Source organism: Rana temporaria, chromosome 1, assembly GCF_905171775.1.
Source record: "Rana temporaria chromosome 1, aRanTem1.1, whole genome shotgun sequence".
Classification (NCBI taxonomy): Eukaryota; Metazoa; Chordata; class Amphibia; order Anura; family Ranidae; genus Rana; species Rana temporaria.
The window spans coordinates 206,089,523-206,115,024 of NC_053489.1; the positions used below are offsets into that span (position 1 = coordinate 206,089,523).

Below are 25,502 nucleotides of genomic sequence, written 5' to 3' on the forward strand. Positions count from 1 at the left end.
CAGTAAATGCAGCCAATCCTGGGAGAGCTGGAAGGGAGAGGAGGGGAGGGGAGAGGGATGTGAAATGTGAACTTTTTACACAAAATGTGCCTCTGTCTCAGGCTAGTGCATGAGATATGTAAATAACCTGTCACTCACAGCAAGGGGGTGGAAAGGACTAAGGTTTTTCTCTGTAAGTCCGTTTTATTTCACTAAACAATAAAAGAGGATTTCTCAGAGCTGGATTAACTCTGTGTGGCAAGACTGGGCACAGATGATAGGAAATCTTATACCCTACATTGTGACATAAAAAAAATTGGGTTTACATCCACTTTAGGTCTCATACACATGATCGGACTTCCATCTGACTTTTCTGTGGATTTTGGTCCGAAGGGGCGTTGGCCGTGAACTTGGTATGCATACACACGGCAGAACTTTTTAAGCCAACATTCACCAAATCACGTGGTTTTTCAGCTCTTTACCACTACCCTTTGGGCAACTTTTGCTATTGTTGTCTGATCTTTAGCATTGGTTCTAAGAATGCGTGTTTATACTTTGGACTTTGTACACACAATCAGATTATCCTCCATCGGACAATTGTTGCCGGAAAGTTTGAGAGCATTCACAGTGAACATTTGTCCTTTGAAAAACTGGAAACAATTGTCCGATGGAGCATACACACGGTTGGATTGTCCGATAAAACACGTCTGTCAGGCCCCGTACACACGACAGAGGAACTCGACGTGCTTGGCACGTCGAGTTCCCTCGTCGAGTTTTGGGATGAAGCCGCCGAGGAGCTCGGCGGGCCGCCTTCTCCTATAGAACAACGAGGACAACGAGAAAATAGAGAACATGTTCTCTATTTTCTCGTCGAGTTCCTTTGCGGCTCCATCGAGCCAAAACTGTACAGACGACAGAGATTCTCGGCAGAATCCGGGTTTTGACCGAGTTTCTCTGTGAATTCTGCCGAGAAACTCTGTCGTGTGTACGAGGCCTCAGACAATTGTTGTCAAAAAGTCCGATTGTGTGTATGAGCCTTAAGAAGGTCTTTAGTACACCTGTGCTTTTATTAAGAGTGAACAGAAGAATGTATGAACTCTGCTATGTCACAGTCACTCTGCAGAAGATCATTCTCTATCCATATCTATATTATTTTTAGACATAGTACGGAACGGCTCTTCCCCAAAACATGTGTTCCTATCAGAAGATTTCCCCTCACCTATTATTTCAGTGTAAATTTAGGATCTCACATCCCTCTCTGTTAACATGAGAATGATCACCAGGAGAAATAGAGAGGGTGAATCTCCAAACCATGGGGGTTCTACCCTAACCCTACTCCCTCCAAACAAAAGTTTAGCCTACAGATACATTCTTATATGCACAACCCCTTGATTTGCTCCATGCACAATTAGTTATAAAGTTCCATGTGCCTGTAAGAATTGTTTGTAAAAATGTAATATCATCTTATAGCATATGAAATGTACATTTTTAAAAGGTAAAGTTATATAATATATGTAAAAACAAAAAAAAGAATAATTACCTTTCTGATCTCCCACATTCATGGCCCATTCCATCTCACTGCAGTACTTGTCAATATGATCCACCACGCTTTGGGGGTCTCCGCGCACTGCATTCTCGACCACAAACTGCAAGACTCGCTTTTCCTTTGCCTGATTAATTAAGAGATCCTTGATTCTAATTGTAATTTCATGATAGACAATTTTGGCATATGCACGCCGTTGATCATGCAGAACAGTATACAAGGTAAAAACGAACAGAGCACCTGCTGCCAGAAGCAAAACTGTGCTCAGGTCCAGCATCTGCATAAGAAGAAAAAATATTATTATTTATAATTGCAGTCAAACAGCTATTCAGCAATACAAATCAGCATTGGGGCTTGCTCACAATAAGTGTGTTGTCATTATTTTTAAAAAATTTTAAAGCGCCCCGTCCTGACGAGAAGCGAACGCATACGTGAGTAGCACCCGCGTATGAAAACGGTGTACAAACCACACATGTGAGGTATCGCTGCGATCGTTAGAGCGAGAGCAATAATTCTAGCCCTAGACGCTCTCTGTAACTCAAAACATGCAACCTGTAGAATTTTTTTAACGTTGCCTATAGAGATTTTTAAGGGTAAACGTTTGACGCCATTCCACGAGTGGGCACAATTTTTGAAGCGTGACATGTTGGGTATCAATTTACTTGGTGTAACGTTATCTTTCACAATATAAAAAAAATTGGGCTAACTTTACTGTTGTCTTATTTTTTAATTAAAAAAAGTGTCAAACACAAGGCCCGTGGGCGAATCCGGCCCTCCGGGCCGTTTCATGTGTCACTCACACCTCTCCTGCAGCTGCAGCAGAGCTCCTGCCCTCCTCTGGTCTTCCTCAAGACACTGTACTTTCTGCTTTCAAGCAATGCATCCAGCTTCTTCCCAGCAGCAGCATAAGGAAAGGGGGGTGCACTGTGATGTAAGGGAGAGTGGTGGACTCAACTTCTGATGATGGGTTGGCTCTTAACATCTAATGTAAGGGAAGGGGATGCGCTGGACATCTAATCTTACAGATACAACCGGCCCTTTTGAGGGCAATTATAATGCTGATGCGGCCCACGATGAAATTGAGTTTGACACCCCTGCTCTAGGGTGTTAGAAAAAAAAATGTATAATGGTTGGGGGTTCCAAGTAATTTCCTAGCAAAAAAAATTGTTTTTAACTTGTAAACACCAAGTCTGAAAAACAGGCTCGGCCCTTAAGTGGTTAAAGAAACCTATTATATATATATATATATAAAAAAACACAAACCTTTACAACTCCTTTAACTCTCTCGTGTAGTGTAGAGAAGTAGCACTGAGGGAGCAGGATCCAGCAGCATTGACATTTGTAAAGTTGGGGAAGAATTTGAACAAAAGGTATGATGCCGCGTTTTTTCGGCATGAAAAAAATGTTTTTCGGCATGTACAAAAAACAAAGTTTTTTCCAACTTCATCATTAAAACGACGTTGCCCACACACGGTCGTTTAAAAAAAGTGCTCTAGCAAAGCATGGTGACATACAACACGTACGACGGCACTATAAGGCCCCTTTCAGACTGGGGCGGGAGCTGCGGTGGCGGTATAACGCCGCTAAAAATAGCGGCGCTATACCGCGGTATTAACCCCCGCTAGCGGCCGATAAAGAGTTAATATCGCAGAGGCGCATTGCGGGCGGTATTTCCGCGGTTCCCATTGTTTTCAATGGGAAGGAGCGGTGAAGGAGCGGTATACATGCCGCTCCTCTCACCGCTCCAAAGATGCTGCTGACAGGAGATTTTTTTGTCTCCCGCCAGCGCATCGCCTCAGTGTGAAAGCCCTCGGGCTTTCACATTGAGTCTGCAGTGCAGGAGTTTTTCAGGCGGGATAGCAGCGCTATTTTTAGCGCTTTACCGCCTGAAAAACTCCTCAATGTGAAAGGGGCCTAAAGGGGAAGTTCCATGCGGATGACGCCACCCTTGGGGCTGCTTTTGCTGATTTCGTGTTTGTAAAAGACGATTCGCGCTTTTCTGTCTGTTACAGCGTGATGAATGTGCTTACTCCATTACGAACGGTAGTTTTACCAGAAGGAGCGCTCCCGTCTCATAACTTGCTTCTGAGCATGCGCGGGTTTTTCACGTCATTTTAGCCCACACACACGATCATTTTTTACAACCCGAAAAACGACATAGTTTAAAACGTCGTTAAAAAATGCAGCATGTTTGAATTTTTTTTTTTTTGTCGTTTTTCAGAACCCGAAAAATTATGTGGAGCCCACACACGATCGTTTTAAATTACATTTTTTTTAAAACGTCGTATTTTTCATGCCGAAAAACGATCGTGTGTACGCAGCATTAGGGGAATTGTTTCTTTTTTTAATTGAGCTTAATTAATTAAGCTAAAAAAGGGTTTACTGCTTAAAGTTTTTTTTGCAGCCAAATAGTTGGAAATAGTTGTAAATGATTAAAACCCCTGCCAGTTTCTTTATTGCTGTCTGTGTCCCATATGGGGAGATTTCCCTTTACTTGTCCCAGAAACAATTGAGTACTGTGCATGATACTTTTTTTATTTGTACTAACACAATTTTTCAGGACAAGCTTTCAGAGAATGTCCCCTTCTTCAAGGTCCTAGCAGTACTTTACTTATAGAAAAAAGAAAATAGAAAATATTGTTGCGCAGACCCAACGTGTGATACAAACATATATTATCAGCCGCGTCTTAAGTGTGCCATACAGCACAAACAAACATAGTAAAAAAGGGGAAGTCGCGCTGATTAAAAAATAAATAAATGAAATAAAAAACACCAGTGATAGTGAAAACAGTACGTGGAAATAGACAATTCTATATATAGTGATAATCACCCGCAATGGGTTAGGTGTATATTATAAATAACTTTAAACGGCATAAATGTCTCTTCAGTTTAGTGTGGGCAAATTGACAGTCCAGACAGGCCAAGCGATTTATAAAGCAGTCCACAGGTGTAGTGATGAAAAAGAAGTCCTTAGATAACAGTGATAACGACCACTCTGTGTTCAGAACAAACGGAAGACCTCCACCACAAATAGTACTGACTCTTACCAGAATTCAGTAAATAATAGGCATAGAGACAAATCCAGCAGCAGCCCACAAGATTATCTTCAACCAGCGATATCCATGCATCAGTAATCACCATTGAAATCCAGACTCCATAAATACAAAAGAAACACCAAAGGAGGGATATAGCGTAATACTGCGCTGGTTTATTGTAACTAAAGGCAGCTAAATGCTTACTTACATTTGTAGTGATAAAATGGGCATCGAGCGGACATAAAAAGGATAACAGAATAAAAAGCACAGCACAGCCGGCCGGACTGTGTGTGGGCGTACGTCCGGATATCCGGATCCTTACACTCAGTAACGCGGTAACGTCAGGGCGTCTCCTCCCGACGTTTCGTCACAATAGGGACGTGTTCACGGGGTAAGGAGACGCCCCAACTCACCGCACGTATATCGAAAAAGGGGCGGAGTCAACCAGGGAGCTGATCCAATCACGATCGCCCATCCACCATTTTGACTCCTGGAAGCCTGCAACGCATGCTTGCAAACCGCTGCCACAGTAAGGGAAAGAATAATTACATTCTTCCCTAAGACAAAACGGCAATTATATTTAAAACAATTTGATAAAACTTACAGGTTAAGAAGACGGAAGAACAGGGGAAATGGACTATTATGGAAAAGGGAACAAAGTCCTTATGTAACCATAGTCTTAAAACAATGCTACCAGCGCATTGGTCCCTGTCTTAACCAGTCCTCAAAGAATTAAAAACAAAAAAATGAAATAAAATAAAAATATACGGAAGATGCGATCATCAGAGTTCACCCCTGGTTGTATACACCCCCTTGCATATAGATAAACATATACATTTTCATAATAAGCAATCCTAGCTGGATTAAAACAAATAAAGTTACATCCCATTACTAAGTAAATATTCGTAATTTAAATGTCACATTAGTACAGACTTTTTAGAACTCTCTCATTGAAAATAAGAAATTAGCATACTGTATTGACATTAAAGGGCCAGTGTAAATACAGGTGAATAAATTAGCAACTCTAATATCCAAACTGGCTCTCCTGAAAAATATATATTAAAATACGGAAAATTATGAATTATCCAGAAAACAATTTAAGTCTACCTCAATATTTAAACCATGAGGCGTATAGCATTTAATTCTATGTATCCAGGACATCTCGGTCCTAGATATAGATCTAACCAAGTCGCTCCCCCTCCAATGGGCGGTAAACTTGTCAATCCCAAGGAATATAGTATCTTTGGGATCACGTGCATGGGCAGTAAGGTAATGTTTAGATACGGAATGCTCCGTAAATCCACTCCTAATGTTCGCAATGTGCTCATTAAGTCGCACATGTAGCGGACGTTTGGTCCTCCCTACGTATTGTAAGCCACATGGACAAATCAATAAGTAGATAACACCAACGGTGGAGCACGTAATAAAAGGTTTGATCGCAAACTTTTTACCGGTGCAACTGGAGATAAACTCCACTGTTCTTTTCTTTGTGCGATTATTAATGCTACAGCTCTGACACCGGCCACACTTATAAAAACCTGTCAAACCTGCCAAGAACATTGAAGGAACTCTCGGGGGATTCATTATATTGCCAGCCACCTTATCTCTTAAGGAAGGGAGACCCCTAAAGACCACCTGGGGCCTATCGGGTAGTAAACTGCCCAAAATGTTGTCACTCTTAAGGATGTACCAATATTTGGACAATATGTGTTTAATCCCCCCATGCTGGCAGGAGAAGTCTGTAATAAAAGGACATTTAAATTTATCAGACTTGCTACGAGGCTTATCTTCTAATAAAGTGCCCCTATCCAATTGTGTTACATGCTCCAGGGCACTAGATAGATCATCCGGCTTGTACCCCTTCGCTAAAAAGCGATGGGTTAGCATGTCTGCTTGTTGCACAAACGATGTATGCCTAGTGCAATTCCTCTTGATGCGCAAATATTGGCTCTTTGGGATGGCGTCAAGCCAGGGAGCATAGTGACAGCTATCCTTAGAAATATAGGCATTTCTATCTGTCGCCTTGAAATGAGTTGCTGTCTGAAAATTCTCCCCCTCCACAGAGATCACCAAATCCAAAAAGTTGACTTGTATCTGGCTAGCCTCATAGCTCAGCGAGATACCCCGATCATTTGCATTTAAGGTGCTCATGAAATGGGTCAAGTCATCTTCAGTGCCATCCCATAGGAGGAGGATGTCGTCGATATACCTGGCCCACAACAAAACTTGTGGCCTGGATTGAACACAAACGACATCCTCCTCCCATAGTGCCATAAAGAGATTGGCCAGGCTCGGAGCGTATTTGGCTCCCATCGCTACACCGCGATTCTGTTTGTAGAATTTGCCATCATGCCAGAAAAAATTATGCGTTGCCGCAAATTTTAAAAGTTCCATAATAAATGATGTCTGACTTTTATCCAACTTACTGTCCCTATTCAAATAGTATGAAACCGCATGTAGGCCTAGGTCATGCGGTATTATAGTATACAATGAAGCAACATCGCATGTTACCAGCCACACACCCGGAGGGGGTTTGATCCCAGATACAATATTAATCACCTCTTTAGTGTCCTTAATGAATGATGGTATCATTTTCACCAAGGGCTGAAGGAAGAAGTCTATATACTTGCCCACCCGGGACGTAACCGAATCTATCCCACTAATAATGGGACGTCCCGGGGGGCAAGTAAGACTCTTATGTACCTTCGGCAAATAATATATAATCGGCGTTCTCGGAGCCTTAGGGACCAGAAAATCTCTCTCTTTTTCATTAAGAATATTGCTCCGGAAGCCTCTATTAACTAACCTGGTCAGAATCTTCTTATATTTCATGCCTGGATCTAGGGAAAGTGGAATATAGGTTTCCTCATCTCCTAAAATCCGCTGCATTTCCTGCATGTAGTCGGATTTATTGAGGACCACAATACCACCACCCTTGTCCGCTGGGCGGATGACCACATTTTTATTATGGCACAGAGAATCTATCCCCCTTTGAATATCCTGTTTGCACCGAACCTGCTTGACTTTCATGTCATCTAAGTCTTTCAGAGTAAGATCTCTGAATACTTTAAGAGCTGCTGGAAGGTGACCAGGAGGGTTCCAAGTAGAAGCGTTGGACAATCCTGAATGTACTATCTTTGGGGTGGACATTGCAGATTGGTTAAAGGGGTTAGAGGCGCAATATCTCTGGATATTGAGTTTCCTGATATACTTATGTATATCCATGTATACCTTAAATTTATTGATATTGGCAGGAGGAACATACTTAAGTCCTTTATCTAGAACTGTTATTTCTGAGGGGCTTAAAATATGAGAGCTCAAGTTGAAGATGCCCTCCCCCTTCACAGTCTCGACCTCTTTGGGCTTCCTGTTCCTCCCCCCTCTGGTTCCTCTTTTCTTTCTGCAGTTCTTTTGATACCTTGGCTTGCCCGGGGAAAACCCCATTGTGGGCGACTAAATTCATTAATTGGATTAGGAGCACTTGACCCTCCATATCCAAGTTCATAAATCCCAGACTGGGTAGGTCCATTCTGTCCCTGGGGGGGGCCGTAAGCCCCTTCTTCCAAGTCAAGAGTATCCCCCAGGGGAAGAAATGGGTTGTGGGTTAGTATATTAAATTCTGGTTCTAACCTTTCAGCATAGTGAACTACCTCCTGAATCTCTGAGGCTAGAGGAGGACCAAAATAATGCCCTCCATAGGGCTGACTCCCTCTATGACCCCCAAATTGGTGCTGGTAGCCAATATTGTACTGGGGGGCCAAAGGGGGTGGTGGTCCCTGAGGGCCCCTTCCCCTCGTGGTAGGAGGGCCGGATGGATAGACAGAACCCCACTGATAGGTTGGAAGACCTAACGTGGGGATCGGGCGTGTCCTTTGAGGAGGGACGCCTCTGCCTCTATTAGTGGCTAATGCAGCAGGAAACTTTTTGGTTTTATAATTTTTTGGGGTACCCCCCTTACTAGATTGATTGTGAGGTCCCTTAAGGACATGGGATGGGGGGGGAAGGGAGTACATGACATCAGTCTGACTGGAGCTAGGTTGTGATGTTACCTCCATCTGGGGATTATTCAGGGCATTGGCTTCCGCTAGCAATTTCTTTTGCCAGTCGAAAACCACATTCCCCTGATAATCAACCAGATCCCTATTAAATTTTTTCTTTTTTTTGATTTTTTGTTCCCTCTCTTCTTTTTCCAGAATTTTTAAAAGGGTTTGAGACCTTTCCACATACTCTGGACTTGTCATAAAGGGAACCAGTTTCTCCTTTATAAGAATAATTTCTGCATCTAGTCTCTTTAGTTTGGTAGTTTTACGTTCACCTAGAAACTGCAAGAGACTTAGACCCGCTTCATTAAAATATTTAAACCACCCATCAAGGTCCGTATCTCCTTTTTGGGGCTGTATCTCCCATCTGAGGCTCCTAGGAACCATCTGTTGTTTGATATAAGTCTCCAAAAAGACTATATCCCATTGGGTATGCAGTTCTGACACTGTAAGGTTTTTAAGCCTCATAAAGAGGCCACCTAGATCTCCATCACCCTCTTTGAAAATTTCGAATACACCCTCAGTATTGACTACTCTCTTGGCACGAAAATCAAAGATATCCATAACGAAAACTCGTTAAACATAAACACCAAAAAGAAAAAATCAAAAATTAGTGCTTAAAGAATACTAAATATTCCAGGGTCGCTGCAACAAAACGTATAAACAACAATAGAAAAAAGAAAATATTGTTGCGCAGACCCAACGTGTGATACAAACATATATTATCAGCCGCGTCTTAAGTGTGCCATACAGCACAAACAAACATAGTAAAAAAGGGGAAGTCGCGCTGATTAAAAAATAAATAAATGAAATAAAAAACACCAGTGATAGTGAAAACAGTACGTGGAAATAGACAATTCTATATATAGTGATAATCACCCGCAATGGGTTAGGTGTATATTATAAATAACTTTAAACGGCATAAATGTCTCTTCAGTTTAGTGTGGGCAAATTGACAGTCCAGACAGGCCAAGCGATTTATAAAGCAGTCCACAGGTGTAGTGATGAAAAAGAAGTCCTTAGATAACAGTGATAACGACCACTCTGTGTTCAGAACAAACGGAAGACCTCCACCACAAATAGTACTGACTCTTACCAGAATTCAGTAAATAATAGGCATAGAGACAAATCCAGCAGCAGCCCACAAGATTATCTTCAACCAGCGATATCCATGCATCAGTAATCACCATTGAAATCCAGACTCCATAAATACAAAAGAAACACCAAAGGAGGGATATAGCGTAATACTGCGCTGGTTTATTGTAACTAAAGGCAGCTAAATGCTTACTTACATTTGTAGTGATAAAATGGGCATCGAGCGGACATAAAAAGGATAACAGAATAAAAAGCACAGCACAGCCGGCCGGACTGTGTGTGGGCGTACGTCCGGATATCCGGATCCTTACACTCAGTAACGCGGTAACGTCAGGGCGTCTCCTCCCGACGTTTCGTCACAATAGGGACGTGTTCACGGGGTAAGGAGACGCCCCAACTCACCGCACGTATATCGAAAAAGGGGCGGAGTCAACCAGGGAGCTGATCCAATCACGATCGCCCATCCACCATTTTGACTCCTGGAAGCCTGCAACGCATGCTTGCAAACCGCTGCCACAGTAAGGGAAAGAATAATTACATTCTTCCCTAAGACAAAACGGCAATTATATTTAAAACAATTTGATAAAACTTACAGGTTAAGAAGACGGAAGAACAGGGGAAATGGACTATTATGGAAAAGGGAACAAAGTCTATTTGTGGTGGAGGTCTTCCGTTTGTTCTGAACACAGAGTGGTCGTTATCACTGTTATCTAAGGACTTCTTTTTCATCACTACACCTGTGGACTGCTTTATAAATCGCTTGGCCTGTCTGGACTGTCAATTTGCCCACACTAAACTGAAGAGACATTTATGCCGTTTAAAGTTATTTATAATATACACCTAACCCATTGCGGGTGATTATCACTATATATAGAATTGTCTATTTCCACGTACTGTTTTCACTATCACTGGTGTTTTTTATTTCATTTATTTATTTTTTAATCAGCGCGACTTCCCCTTTTTTACTATGTTTGTTTGTGCTGTATGGCACACTTAAGACGCGGCTGATAATATATGTTTGTATCACACGTTGGGTCTGCGCAACAATATTTTCTTTTTTCTATTGTTGTTTATACGTTTTGTTGCAGCGACCCTGGAATATTTAGTATTCTTTAAGCACTAATTTTTGATTTTTTCTTTTTGGTGTTTATGTTTAACGAGTTTTCGTTATGGATATCTTTGATTTTCGTGCCAAGAGAGTAGTCAATACTGAGGGTGTATTCGAAATTTTCAAAGAGGGTGATGGAGATCTAGGTGGCCTCTTTATGAGGCTTAAAAACCTTACAGTGTCAGAACTGCATACCCAATGGGATATAGTCTTTTTGGAGACTTATATCAAACAACAGATGGTTCCTAGGAGCCTCAGATGGGAGATACAGCCCCAAAAAGGAGATACGGACCTTGATGGGTGGTTTAAATATTTTAATGAAGCGGGTCTAAGTCTCTTGCAGTTTCTAGGTGAACGTAAAACTACCAAACTAAAGAGACTAGATGCAGAAATTATTCTTATAAAGGAGAAACTGGTTCCCTTTATGACAAGTCCAGAGTATGTGGAAAGGTCTCAAACCCTTTTAAAAATTCTGGAAAAAGAAGAGAGGGAACAAAAAATCAAAAAAAAGAAAAAATTTAATAGGGATCTGGTTGATTATCAGGGGAATGTGGTTTTCGACTGGCAAAAGAAATTGCTAGCGGAAGCCAATGCCCTGAATAATCCCCAGATGGAGGTAACATCACAACCTAGCTCCAGTCAGACTGATGTCATGTACTCCCTTCCCCCCCCATCCCATGTCCTTAAGGGACCTCACAATCAATCTAGTAAGGGGGGTACCCCAAAAAATTATAAAACCAAAAAGTTTCCTGCTGCATTAGCCACTAATAGAGGCAGAGGCGTCCCTCCTCAAAGGACACGCCCGATCCCCACGTTAGGTCTTCCAACCTATCAGTGGGGTTCTGTCTATCCATCCGGCCCTCCTACCACGAGGGGAAGGGGCCCTCAGGGACCACCACCCCCTTTGGCCCCCCAGTACAATATTGGCTACCAGCACCAATTTGGGGGTCATAGAGGGAGTCAGCCCTATGGAGGGCATTATTTTGGTCCTCCTCTAGCCTCAGAGATTCAGGAGGTAGTTCACTATGCTGAAAGGTTAGAACCAGAATTTAATATACTAACCCACAACCCATTTCTTCCCCTGGGGGATACTCTTGACTTGGAAGAAGGGGCTTACGGCCCCCCCCAGGGACAGAATGGACCTACCCAGTCTGGGATTTATGAACTTGGATATGGAGGGTCAAGTGCTCCTAATCCAATTAATGAATTTAGTCGCCCACAATGGGGTTTTCCCCGGGCAAGCCAAGGTATCAAAAGAACTGCAGAAAGAAAAGAGGAACCAGAGGGGGGAGGAACAGGAAGCCCAAAGAGGTCGAGACTGTGAAGGGGGAGGGCATCTTCAACTTGAGCTCTCATATTTTAAGCCCCTCAGAAATAACAGTTCTAGATAAAGGACTTAAGTATGTTCCTCCTGCCAATATCAATAAATTTAAGGTATACATGGATATACATAAGTATATCAGGAAACTCAATATCCAGAGATATTGCGCCTCTAACCCCTTTAACCAATCTGCAATGTCCACCCCAAAGATAGTACATTCAGGATTGTCCAACGCTTCTACTTGGAACCCTCCTGGTCACCTTCCAGCAGCTCTTAAAGTATTCAGAGATCTTACTCTGAAAGACTTAGATGACATGAAAGTCAAGCAGGTTCGGTGCAAACAGGATATTCAAAGGGGGATAGATTCTCTGTGCCATAATAAAAATGTGGTCATCCGCCCAGCGGACAAGGGTGGTGGTATTGTGGTCCTCAATAAATCCGACTACATGCAGGAAATGCAGCGGATTTTAGGAGATGAGGAAACCTATATTCCACTTTCCCTAGATCCAGGCATGAAATATAAGAAGATTCTGACCAGGTTAGTTAATAGAGGCTTCCGGAGCAATATTCTTAATGAAAAAGAGAGAGATTTTCTGGTCCCTAAGGCTCCGAGAACGCCGATTATATATTATTTGCCGAAGGTACATAAGAGTCTTACTTGCCCCCCGGGACGTCCCATTATTAGTGGGATAGATTCGGTTACGTCCCGGGTGGGCAAGTATATAGACTTCTTCCTTCAGCCCTTGGTGAAAATGATACCATCATTCATTAAGGACACTAAAGAGGTGATTAATATTGTATCTGGGATCAAACCCCCTCCGGGTGTGTGGCTGGTAACATGCGATGTTGCTTCATTGTATACTATAATACCGCATGACCTAGGCCTACATGCGGTTTCATACTATTTGAATAGGGACAGTAAGTTGGATAAAAGTCAGACATCATTTATTATGGAACTTTTAAAATTTGCGGCAACGCATAATTTTTTCTGGCATGATGGCAAATTCTACAAACAGAATCGCGGTGTAGCGATGGGAGCCAAATACGCTCCGAGCCTGGCCAATCTCTTTATGGCACTATGGGAGGAGGATGTCGTTTGTGTTCAATCCAGGCCACAAGTTTTGTTGTGGGCCAGGTATATCGACGACATCCTCCTCCTATGGGATGGCACTGAAGATGACTTGACCCATTTCATGAGCACCTTAAATGCAAATGATCGGGGTATCTCGCTGAGCTATGAGGCTAGCCAGATACAAGTCAACTTTTTGGATTTGGTGATCTCTGTGGAGGGGGAGAATTTTCAGACAGCAACTCATTTCAAGGCGACAGATAGAAATGCCTATATTTCTAAGGATAGCTGTCACTATGCTCCCTGGCTTGACGCCATCCCAAAGAGCCAATATTTGCGCATCAAGAGGAATTGCACTAGGCATACATCGTTTGTGCAACAAGCAGACATGCTAACCCATCGCTTTTTAGCGAAGGGGTACAAGCCGGATGATCTATCTAGTGCCCTGGAGCATGTAACACAATTGGATAGGGGCACTTTATTAGAAGATAAGCCTCGTAGCAAGTCTGATAAATTTAAATGTCCTTTTATTACAGACTTCTCCTGCCAGCATGGGGGGATTAAACACATATTGTCCAAATATTGGTACATCCTTAAGAGTGACAACATTTTGGGCAGTTTACTACCCGATAGGCCCCAGGTGGTCTTTAGGGGTCTCCCTTCCTTAAGAGATAAGGTGGCTGGCAATATAATGAATCCCCCGAGAGTTCCTTCAATGTTCTTGGCAGGTTTGACAGGTTTTTATAAGTGTGGCCGGTGTCAGAGCTGTAGCATTAATAATCGCACAAAGAAAAGAACAGTGGAGTTTATCTCCAGTTGCACCGGTAAAAAGTTTGCGATCAAACCTTTTATTACGTGCTCCACCGTTGGTGTTATCTACTTATTGATTTGTCCATGTGGCTTACAATACGTAGGGAGGACCAAACGTCCGCTACATGTGCGACTTAATGAGCACATTGCGAACATTAGGAGTGGATTTACGGAGCATTCCGTATCTAAACATTACCTTACTGCCCATGCACGTGATCCCAAAGATACTATATTCCTTGGGATTGACAAGTTTACCGCCCATTGGAGGGGGAGCGACTTGGTTAGATCTATATCTAGGACCGAGATGTCCTGGATACATAGAATTAAATGCTATACGCCTCATGGTTTAAATATTGAGGTAGACTTAAATTGTTTTCTGGATAATTCATAATTTTCCGTATTTTAATATATATTTTTCAGGAGAGCCAGTTTGGATATTAGAGTTGCTAATTTATTCACCTGTATTTACACTGGCCCTTTAATGTCAATACAGTATGCTAATTTCTTATTTTCAATGAGAGAGTTCTAAAAAGTCTGTACTAATGTGACATTTAAATTACGAATATTTACTTAGTAATGGGATGTAACTTTATTTGTTTTAATCCAGCTAGGATTGCTTATTATGAAAATGTATATGTTTATCTATATGCAAGGGGGTGTATACAACCAGGGGTGAACTCTGATGATCGCATCTTCCGTATATTTTTATTTTATTTCATTTTTTTGTTTTTAATTCTTTGAGGACTGGTTAAGACAGGGACCAATGCGCTGGTAGCATTGTTTTAAGACTATGGTTACATAAGGACTTTGTTCCCTTTTCCATAATAGTCCATTTCCCCTGTTCTTCCGTCTTCTTAACCTGTAAGTTTTATCAAATTGTTTTAAATATAATTGCCGTTTTGTCTTAGGGAAGAATGTAATTATTCTTTCCCTTACTGTGGCAGCGGTTTGCAAGCATGCGTTGCAGGCTTCCAGGAGTCAAAATGGTGGATGGGCGATCGTGATTGGATCAGCTCCCTGGTTGACTCCGCCCCTTTTTCGATATACGTGCGGTGAGTTGGGGCGTCTCCTTACCCCGTGAACACGTCCCTATTGTGACGAAACGTCGGGAGGAGACGCCCTGACGTTACCGCGTTACTGAGTGTAAGGATCCGGATATCCGGACGTACGCCCACACACAGTCCGGCCGGCTGTGCTGTGCTTTTTATTCTGTTATCCTTTTTATGTCCGCTCGATGCCCATTTTATCACTACAAATGTAAGTAAGCATTTAGCTGCCTTTAGTTACAATAAACCAGCGCAGTATTACGCTATATCCCTCCTTTGGTGTTTCTTTTGTATTTATGGAGTCTGGATTTCAATGGTGATTACTGATGCATGGATATCGCTGGTTGAAGATAATCTTGTGGGCTGCTGCTGGATTTGTCTCTATGCCTATTATTTACTGAATTCTGGTAAGAGTCAGTACTATTTGTGGTGGAGGTCTTCCGTTTGTTCTGAACACAGAGTGGTCGTTATCACTGTTATCTAAGGACTTCTTTTTCATCACTACACCTGTGGACTGCTTTATAAATCGCTTGGCCTGTCTGGACTGTCAATTTGCCCACACTAAACTGAAGAGACATTTATGCCGTTTAAAGTTATTTATAATATACACCTAACCCATTGCGGGTGATTATCACTATATATAGAATTGTCTATTTCCACGTACTGTTTTCACTATCACTGGTGTTTTTTATTTCATTTATTTATTTTTTAATCAGCGCGACTTCCCCTTTTTTACTATGTTTGTTTGTGCTGTATGGCACACTTAAGACGCGGCTGATAATATATGTTTGTATCACACGTTGGGTCTGCGCAACAATATTTTCTTTTTTCTATTGTTGTTTATACGTTTTGTTGCAGCGACCCTGGAATATTTAGTATTCTTTAAGCACTAATTTTTGATTTTTTCTTTTTGGTGTTTATGTTTAACGAGTTTTCGTTATGGATATCTTTGATTTTCGTGCCAAGAGAGTAGTCAATACTGAGGGTGTATTCGAAATTTTCAAAGAGGGTGATGGAGATCTAGGTGGCCTCTTTATGAGGCTTAAAAACCTTACAGTGTCAGAACTGCATACCCAATGGGATATAGTCTTTTTGGAGACTTATATCAAACAACAGATGGTTCCTAGGAGCCTCAGATGGGAGATACAGCCCCAAAAAGGAGATACGGACCTTGATGGGTGGTTTAAATATTTTAATGAAGCGGGTCTAAGTCTCTTGCAGTTTCTAGGTGAACGTAAAACTACCAAACTAAAGAGACTAGATGCAGAAATTATTCTTATAAAGGAGAAACTGGTTCCCTTTATGACAAGTCCAGAGTATGTGGAAAGGTCTCAAACCCTTTTAAAAATTCTGGAAAAAGAAGAGAGGGAACAAAAAATCAAAAAAAAGAAAAAATTTAATAGGGATCTGGTTGATTATCAGGGGAATGTGGTTTTCGACTGGCAAAAGAAATTGCTAGCGGAAGCCAATGCCCTGAATAATCCCCAGATGGAGGTAACATCACAACCTAGCTCCAGTCAGACTGATGTCATGTACTCCCTTCCCCCCCCATCCCATGTCCTTAAGGGACCTCACAATCAATCTAGTAAGGGGGGTACCCCAAAAAATTATAAAACCAAAAAGTTTCCTGCTGCATTAGCCACTAATAGAGGCAGAGGCGTCCCTCCTCAAAGGACACGCCCGATCCCCACGTTAGGTCTTCCAACCTATCAGTGGGGTTCTGTCTATCCATCCGGCCCTCCTACCACGAGGGGAAGGGGCCCTCAGGGACCACCACCCCCTTTGGCCCCCCAGTACAATATTGGCTACCAGCACCAATTTGGGGGTCATAGAGGGAGTCAGCCCTATGGAGGGCATTATTTTGGTCCTCCTCTAGCCTCAGAGATTCAGGAGGTAGTTCACTATGCTGAAAGGTTAGAACCAGAATTTAATATACTAACCCACAACCCATTTCTTCCCCTGGGGGATACTCTTGACTTGGAAGAAGGGGCTTACGGCCCCCCCCAGGGACAGAATGGACCTACCCAGTCTGGGATTTATGAACTTGGATATGGAGGGTCAAGTGCTCCTAATCCAATTAATGAATTTAGTCGCCCACAATGGGGTTTTCCCCGGGCAAGCCAAGGTATCAAAAGAACTGCAGAAAGAAAAGAGGAACCAGAGGGGGGAGGAACAGGAAGCCCAAAGAGGTCGAGACTGTGAAGGGGGAGGGCATCTTCAACTTGAGCTCTCATATTTTAAGCCCCTCAGAAATAACAGTTCTAGATAAAGGACTTAAGTATGTTCCTCCTGCCAATATCAATAAATTTAAGGTATACATGGATATACATAAGTATATCAGGAAACTCAATATCCAGAGATATTGCGCCTCTAACCCCTTTAACCAATCTGCAATGTCCACCCCAAAGATAGTACATTCAGGATTGTCCAACGCTTCTACTTGGAACCCTCCTGGTCACCTTCCAGCAGCTCTTAAAGTATTCAGAGATCTTACTCTGAAAGACTTAGATGACATGAAAGTCAAGCAGGTTCGGTGCAAACAGGATATTCAAAGGGGGATAGATTCTCTGTGCCATAATAAAAATGTGGTCATCCGCCCAGCGGACAAGGGTGGTGGTATTGTGGTCCTCAATAAATCCGACTACATGCAGGAAATGCAGCGGATTTTAGGAGATGAGGAAACCTATATTCCACTTTCCCTAGATCCAGGCATGAAATATAAGAAGATTCTGACCAGGTTAGTTAATAGAGGCTTCCGGAGCAATATTCTTAATGAAAAAGAGAGAGATTTTCTGGTCCCTAAGGCTCCGAGAACGCCGATTATATATTATTTGCCGAAGGTACATAAGAGTCTTACTTGCCCCCCGGGACGTCCCATTATTAGTGGGATAGATTCGGTTACGTCCCGGGTGGGCAAGTATATAGACTTCTTCCTTCAGCCCTTGGTGAAAATGATACCATCATTCATTAAGGACACTAAAGAGGTGATTAATATTGTATCTGGGATCAAACCCCCTCCGGGTGTGTGGCTGGTAACATGCGATGTTGCTTCATTGTATACTATAATACCGCATGACCTAGGCCTACATGCGGTTTCATACTATTTGAATAGGGACAGTAAGTTGGATAAAAGTCAGACATCATTTATTATGGAACTTTTAAAATTTGCGGCAACGCATAATTTTTTCTGGCATGATGGCAAATTCTACAAACAGAATCGCGGTGTAGCGATGGGAGCCAAATACGCTCCGAGCCTGGCCAATCTCTTTATGGCACTATGGGAGGAGGATGTCGTTTGTGTTCAATCCAGGCCACAAGTTTTGTTGTGGGCCAGGTATATCGACGACATCCTCCTCCTATGGGATGGCACTGAAGATGACTTGACCCATTTCATGAGCACCTTAAATGCAAATGATCGGGGTATCTCGCTGAGCTATGAGGCTAGCCAGATACAAGTCAACTTTTTGGATTTGGTGATCTCTGTGGAGGGGGAGAATTTTCAGACAGCAACTCATTTCAAGGCGACAGATAGAAATGCCTATATTTCTAAGGATAGCTGTCACTATGCTCCCTGGCTTGACGCCATCCCAAAGAGCCAATATTTGCGCATCAAGAGGAATTGCACTAGGCATACATCGTTTGTGCAACAAGCAGACATGCTAACCCATCGCTTTTTAGCGAAGGGGTACAAGCCGGATGATCTATCTAGTGCCCTGGAGCATGTAACACAATTGGATAGGGGCACTTTATTAGAAGATAAGCCTCGTAGCAAGTCTGATAAATTTAAATGTCCTTTTATTACAGACTTCTCCTGCCAGCATGGGGGGATTAAACACATATTGTCCAAATATTGGTACATCCTTAAGAGTGACAACATTTTGGGCAGTTTACTACCCGATAGGCCCCAGGTGGTCTTTAGGGGTCTCCCTTCCTTAAGAGATAAGGTGGCTGGCAATATAATGAATCCCCCGAGAGTTCCTTCAATGTTCTTGGCAGGTTTGACAGGTTTTTATAAGTGTGGCCGGTGTCAGAGCTGTAGCATTAATAATCGCACAAAGAAAAGAACAGTGGAGTTTATCTCCAGTTGCACCGGTAAAAAGTTTGCGATCAAACCTTTTATTACGTGCTCCACCGTTGGTGTTATCTACTTATTGATTTGTCCATGTGGCTTACAATACGTAGGGAGGACCAAACGTCCGCTACATGTGCGACTTAATGAGCACATTGCGAACATTAGGAGTGGATTTACGGAGCATTCCGTATCTAAACATTACCTTACTGCCCATGCACGTGATCCCAAAGATACTATATTCCTTGGGATTGACAAGTTTACCGCCCATTGGAGGGGGAGCGACTTGGTTAGATCTATATCTAGGACCGAGATGTCCTGGATACATAGAATTAAATGCTATACGCCTCATGGTTTAAATATTGAGGTAGACTTAAATTGTTTTCTGGATAATTCATAATTTTCCGTATTTTAATATATATTTTTCAGGAGAGCCAGTTTGGATATTAGAGTTGCTAATTTATTCACCTGTATTTACACTGGCCCTTTAATGTCAATACAGTATGCTAATTTCTTATTTTCAATGAGAGAGTTCTAAAAAGTCTGTACTAATGTGACATTTAAATTACGAATATTTACTTAGTAATGGGATGTAACTTTATTTGTTTTAATCCAGCTAGGATTGCTTATTATGAAAATGTATATGTTTATCTATATGCAAGGGGGTGTATACAACCAGGGGTGAACTCTGATGATCGCATCTTCCGTATATTTTTATTTTATTTCATTTTTTTGTTTTTAATTCTTTGAGGACTGGTTAAGACAGGGACCAATGCGCTGGTAGCATTGTTTTAAGACTATGGTTACATAAGGACTTTGTTCCCTTTTCCATAATAGTCCATTTCCCCTGTTCTTCCGTCTTCTTAACCTGTAAGTTTTATCAAATTGTTTTAAATATAATTGCCGTTTTGTCTTAGGGAAGAATGTAATTATTCTTTCCCTTACTGTGGCAGCGGTTTGCAAGCATGCGTTGCAGGCTTCCAGGAGTCAAAATGGTGGATGGGCGATCGTGATTGGATCAGCTCCCTGGTTGACTCCGCCCCTTTTTCGATATACGTGCGGTGAGTTGGGGCGTCTCCTTACCCCGTGAACACGTCCCTATTGTGACGAAACGTCGGGAGGAGACGCCCTGACGTTACCGCGTTACTGAGTGTAAGGATCCGGATATCCGGACGTACGCCCACACACAGTCCGGCCGGCTGTGCTGTGCTTTTTATTCTGTTATCCTTTTTATGTCCGCTCGATGCCCATTTTATCACTACAAATGTAAGTAAGCATTTAGCTGCCTTTAGTTACAATAAACCAGCGCAGTATTACGCTATATCCCTCCTTTGGTGTTTCTTTTGTATTTATGGAGTCTGGATTTCAATGGTGATTACTGATGCATGGATATCGCTGGTTGAAGATAATCTTGTGGGCTGCTGCTGGATTTGTCTCTATGCCTATTATTTACTGAATTCTGGTAAGAGTCAGTACTATTTGTGGTGGAGGTCTTCCGTTTGTTCTGAACACAGAGTGGTCGTTATCACTGTTATCTAAGGACTTCTTTTTCATCACTACACCTGTGGACTGCTTTATAAATCGCTTGGCCTGTCTGGACTGTCAATTTGCCCACACTAAACTGAAGAGACATTTATGCCGTTTAAAGTTATTTATAATATACACCTAACCCATTGCGGGTGATTATCACTATATATAGAATTGTCTATTTCCACGTACTGTTTTCACTATCACTGGTGTTTTTTATTTCATTTATTTATTTTTTAATCAGCGCGACTTCCCCTTTTTTACTAGTACTTTACTTATCCAAAAGACACAATAGGAAGTCCTTCAAAAGTAAATTAAAGCGGGGGTTCACCCTATAAACAAGAAAAAAAAAAAAAAAATTCTTCTAGCATAAAATCAGGCATTGTAGCGCGAGCTACAGTATGTCTGTCTCGAATTTTTTATGCCCGTACTCACTGTGTAATCGTACATAGACGATTCCGACTGCCCACGGGGAATGGGCGTTCCAATCCAGACGGAAGGTGATTGATGGCCGGCTCTGGCGCGTCACGTTTCTCCGGAAATAGCCGAAATAGGCTTGGCTCTTCACGGCGCCTGCGCATAGCCTGTGCGCAGGCGCCGTGAAGAGCCGAGACCTACTCCGGCTGTCTTCGGGGAGCGTGACGTGCCAGAGCCGGCCGTCAATCATCCTCCCTCGCCATAGGCACGCCCATTCCCCGCGGGAGTCGGAATCTATAATGTACCAGTACACTGTGAGTACGGGGATAAAAAATTCGAGACAGGCATACTGTAGCTCGCGCTACAATGCCTGATTTTATGGTACAATGTTGACACTGAGGGTGAACTACCGCTTTAAAGACCCTCAAGAAGAAGTATCCCCAATGAAAGATCCCACCACCACAGTAACAACTATACATTTTAGATTTTATTCTGGTGACAATGGGGAGGGTAAATCTCCCCAGCAGCGTCAGACAGCAATAAAAATCTGAGAGGGCTGCCTGTCCTTTCCTTCAAAAAAGGAAAGTTTTAGCAATACTTATACTTGAAGCAGAGTGCTAAATGAGAATGCCAGAATGTACATTCCAAAGAAGTGGGAGTGTGAGTAGACAGGCAGGTTTTTTTTTTTTTTTTTATAGCAGGAGAGCCTTCCCGATTCCAGTTTTTGAAAAGGAGACTTTAAAGTGTATGTAAACCCAAACATTTTTTTTTTTTATGTCACAATGTAGAGTATAAGATTTCCTATCATCTGTGCCTGGTCTTGCCACACAGAGTTAATCCAGCTCTGAGCAATCCTCTTTTATTGTTCAGTGAAAATTAACAGACTTCCAGATAAAACCCTTTCTAAATAAAAAGTCCTTTCCTCTCTCCTTGCTTTGAGTGACAGGTTATTTACATATCTAGCTTGGACATGTTTATCATACGTAATGTTATGTTTATCATAATATGAGGTGATCCACAGTATAAAAAGTGAGAAATCCACCCCTCCCCCACATAACACATCCTGGTAATATACAATGAACTGTGGATCACCTCATATTATGATAAACATAACATAACATAACATATAATAAACATGTACAAGCTAGATATGTAAATAACCTGTAACTCAAAGCAATGAGAGAGGAATGGACTTTTTATTTAGACAGGTTTTTATCTGGAAGTCTGTTAATTTTCACTGAACAATAAAAGAGGATTGCTCAGAGCTGGATTAACTCTGTGTGGCAAGACTGGGCACAGATGATAGGAAATCTTATACTCTACATTGTGACATAAAAAAAATCCACATCCACTTTAACTCTAAAGTAAACCCTAAAATAAAATATTAACAATTCATTTTCAGGGAAATTAAGAATTGGGCCAATGCGCTGACCTAGAAACCCAAGTTAACGACCTCACCATTAGAACAGGGCAGAAATAAATCTACTTCCTCTGAGACAACGGTAAAATACTCCTCACCTGTCTAGAAAAACTATCCCTGCTTCTACTTGAGAGTGAGCAGCAACCCTTAACCCCCCTGGCGGTATCCCCGAGCGTGACTCGGGGTTGATTTTTTCTGCTATAATCGGTATCCCCTCGGTCACGCTCGGGGTAGATATGCAGAGCCTGCAGCGTGCGCTGGCTTACCTTGTCCTGGATCCAGCGATGTCACCGCGCTGTGTGAGCGAGCGGGACCTCGCTCGATTGACACAGCGTCCTCCTGTGCCGCCGATCTCCGTTCCCTGCGACGTTACGACGCACGGGAGCGAAGATCGGCGCCAAATTCAAAAAGGTAAACAAACACTATACATACAGTATACTGTAATCTTATAGATTACAGTACTGTATGTAAAAAAAAACACCCCCCCCCTTGTCCCTAGTGGTCTGCCCAGTGTCCTACATGTACTTTTATATAATAAAAACCTTTCTTTCTCCCTGCAAACTGTAGATTGTCCATAGCAACCAAAAGTGTCCCTTTATGTCAAAAATGGTTTTAGATCAGCTAAAAAACAGCGATAATAAATTATAATCACTTGCAGAATTGTGCGATAGCGATTTGTGGGGAACATCGTCATAAAAATAAAAAAATAATGACAGCGACAATTTTGCAACTGAGAAAATTTCAGTGATTTTGATTTGATTACATTATTGAATAATTTTTATTAGAATTATATTATTATTTGTTATAATTATTTATAATTATTTATTATATTATAATTTTGTTTTTAAAAAAAATTCATACCCGGGATGCCTATTAGATTCTTGTTTGGTCAGATTTAAGTGAGTTATTCCTAAGAATTACAGGCCTACAGTATAAAACGCCAAATTTCCTTGCAAATAATTGTACCGCTTTTGGTACGTAATTCCAGACAGAATCATACCGCCAGGGAGGTTAAAGTGTCCTTGATCTTTACTCAACAATCACTGTCTTATTTCAGGAGTTCCTTCTCTTAATGTCCCTCCTAATGAACAGCATACATTAAAGTGGATGTAAATTGATGAAATTTGAGCTGGGCACATATATCCAGGGCCGTCGGAACAAGACAGGCAAAGCAAGCAATTGCTTGGGGCCTCGAGCTGGCCAGGGGCCCCCAAGCAGGAGCCTGTTTGTTCCGCTGCGGAGATGGTGGCTTTTGTTTGCTGAGGCTCAGGGCCGGTACAAGGGGTGGGCGGGAGGAGCGGCTACACTGGGCGGAGTCTGGAAGGGGGCTTCACTGTCAGGCTGGGACCATGGAGAAGAATCTATCCACCACCGTGCTCACAGCCGAGGATGCCTTCATACATATTTACAGCGCCCTTTCTACGTCAGGAACCACGCCCCTTTCTCTCGTCCTGTGTTGGGTTCCTGTTTGCCTGTCGGATTGCATCTAATCTGTTATAGTAAGTGCGGCAGCATGGGTGGGTGAGGCAACACAGTGCAGCCCTGGGAACTTCTTCCTGCTTCTTCCTGCTCAGCAGACACAGAGCTCTCCCCAGGCAGGCAGACTGAACATGTCAGAGGACGGATGTCAGGCTGTGTGTTCTACTGTAAGTCCTGGCTACTCTACCTACCTTCCACACTGTATCTTCCTTCTCAACCTGAGTCCCGACTGCTCTGCCTTCTTCACTGTGCAGTGCTGTGCTGTAAACCTCCTCTGCACTTTGCACTGCACGTTTTCCTGAAAGTGAAAGTAACATTCTTGAATAGATTTGCATTATACTGGGACTTTTCAATCAGTTACATGCATGTATTCCACATACACACACTATACCTGATTTATAAAGCATTATTTTAATAAGTAATAATGTGGAATACATCTATGCAGCTGATTGAAAAGTCCCAGTATATTGCAAACCTATTGAAGAATTTTTGCATAAAAAACAAAGAATGGATGCCATATAACATCCCAACTCCAGGGAAGTTATTCTCCCTTGCAGTGCTGGGGAGAATAACCTGTTTCACATACAGTACCTCACAGTGGCTGCATATGATGGGGCACAGTGGCTGCATATGATGGGGCACAGTGGCTGCATATGATGGGGCACAGTGGCTGCATATGATGGGGCACGGTAGCTGCATTTGATGGGGCACTGTAGCTGCATTTGATGGGGCACGGTGGCTGCATTTGATGGGGCACGGTGGCTGCATATGATGGGGCACAGTGGCTGCATATGATGGGGAACATTGGCTGAATTTGATGGGGTACAGTGGCTGCATTTGATGTTCCTTTTTTTTAGAATCAGTTTGCGCCCCCCCCCCCAAACAAATTTGAGCACCGACTGCCTCTGTCCCCAGCACATATCTATCTCTCCCCTCTCTAGCACTAGCCCTCTCCCCAGGACATATCTGACCTCTGCATTCCATGCAGAACACTCGCAATTCAGCTACACGCGTTTGCTACGGCACATTATATGCAACAGCAGTATTTGCACTGTATTTTTTGTTTATATAACGCTATGCTGTGGTTCCTGTAGGCTTTGCGTGCGTGTGAGGGGGGGCTGGGGTTTGGGGTCCCCCATGTTCATTTTGCTTGGGGCCCCCAAATTCCTTCAAACGGCCCTGCATATATCTACAGTATATTGTTATCTCTCTTCCATGAGCTAAGTCCCATAGCTCTCTCCTGAACCATTCCTCCGTTATCAGCAAGATAACTCCTGATAAATTCTCGGACACATCAGATAAAAGCAGCCTGAAATTTCTGTCCGGGTAGGTTGCTATAAATAGATTAGCAGGAAACAGGCCCTGTTACAAAACACCTCTGAGAGTCTCTGCCTATGTGGATAGGCGGTGTGTGCCTTTCCGCCAATCAGCAATTTTAGCTATCTTGGCTGTATGCCCAGACATCACACTCTGTGTTACACAGGAAGAGAAAATCTCCTAACAGGATCTGAACATTCTAAACCGTATATAAATTGTACTTCTAC

The 25,502-nt window shown here is 42.5% G+C and overlaps 1 protein-coding gene across 3 annotated transcripts in view; it reads right to left on the reverse strand.

Annotated features, from left to right (window-relative positions):
* The window catches only part of LOC120935943 (catechol O-methyltransferase-like), an 86,035-nt gene that overhangs the window by 19,104 nt on the left and 41,429 nt on the right, over positions 1 to 25,502 (reverse strand). For 2 of the 3 annotated variants that reach the window (XM_040347991.1, XM_040347976.1), the window contains exon 2: positions 1,520 to 1,799. In XM_040347991.1, the coding sequence (XP_040203925.1) occupies positions 1,520 to 1,799 (280 nt within the window). Of the gene's footprint in view, positions 1 to 1,519; positions 1,800 to 24,149; positions 24,291 to 25,502 lie in introns of those variants that run through there. The other variant, XM_040347982.1, reaches the window with a different exon arrangement.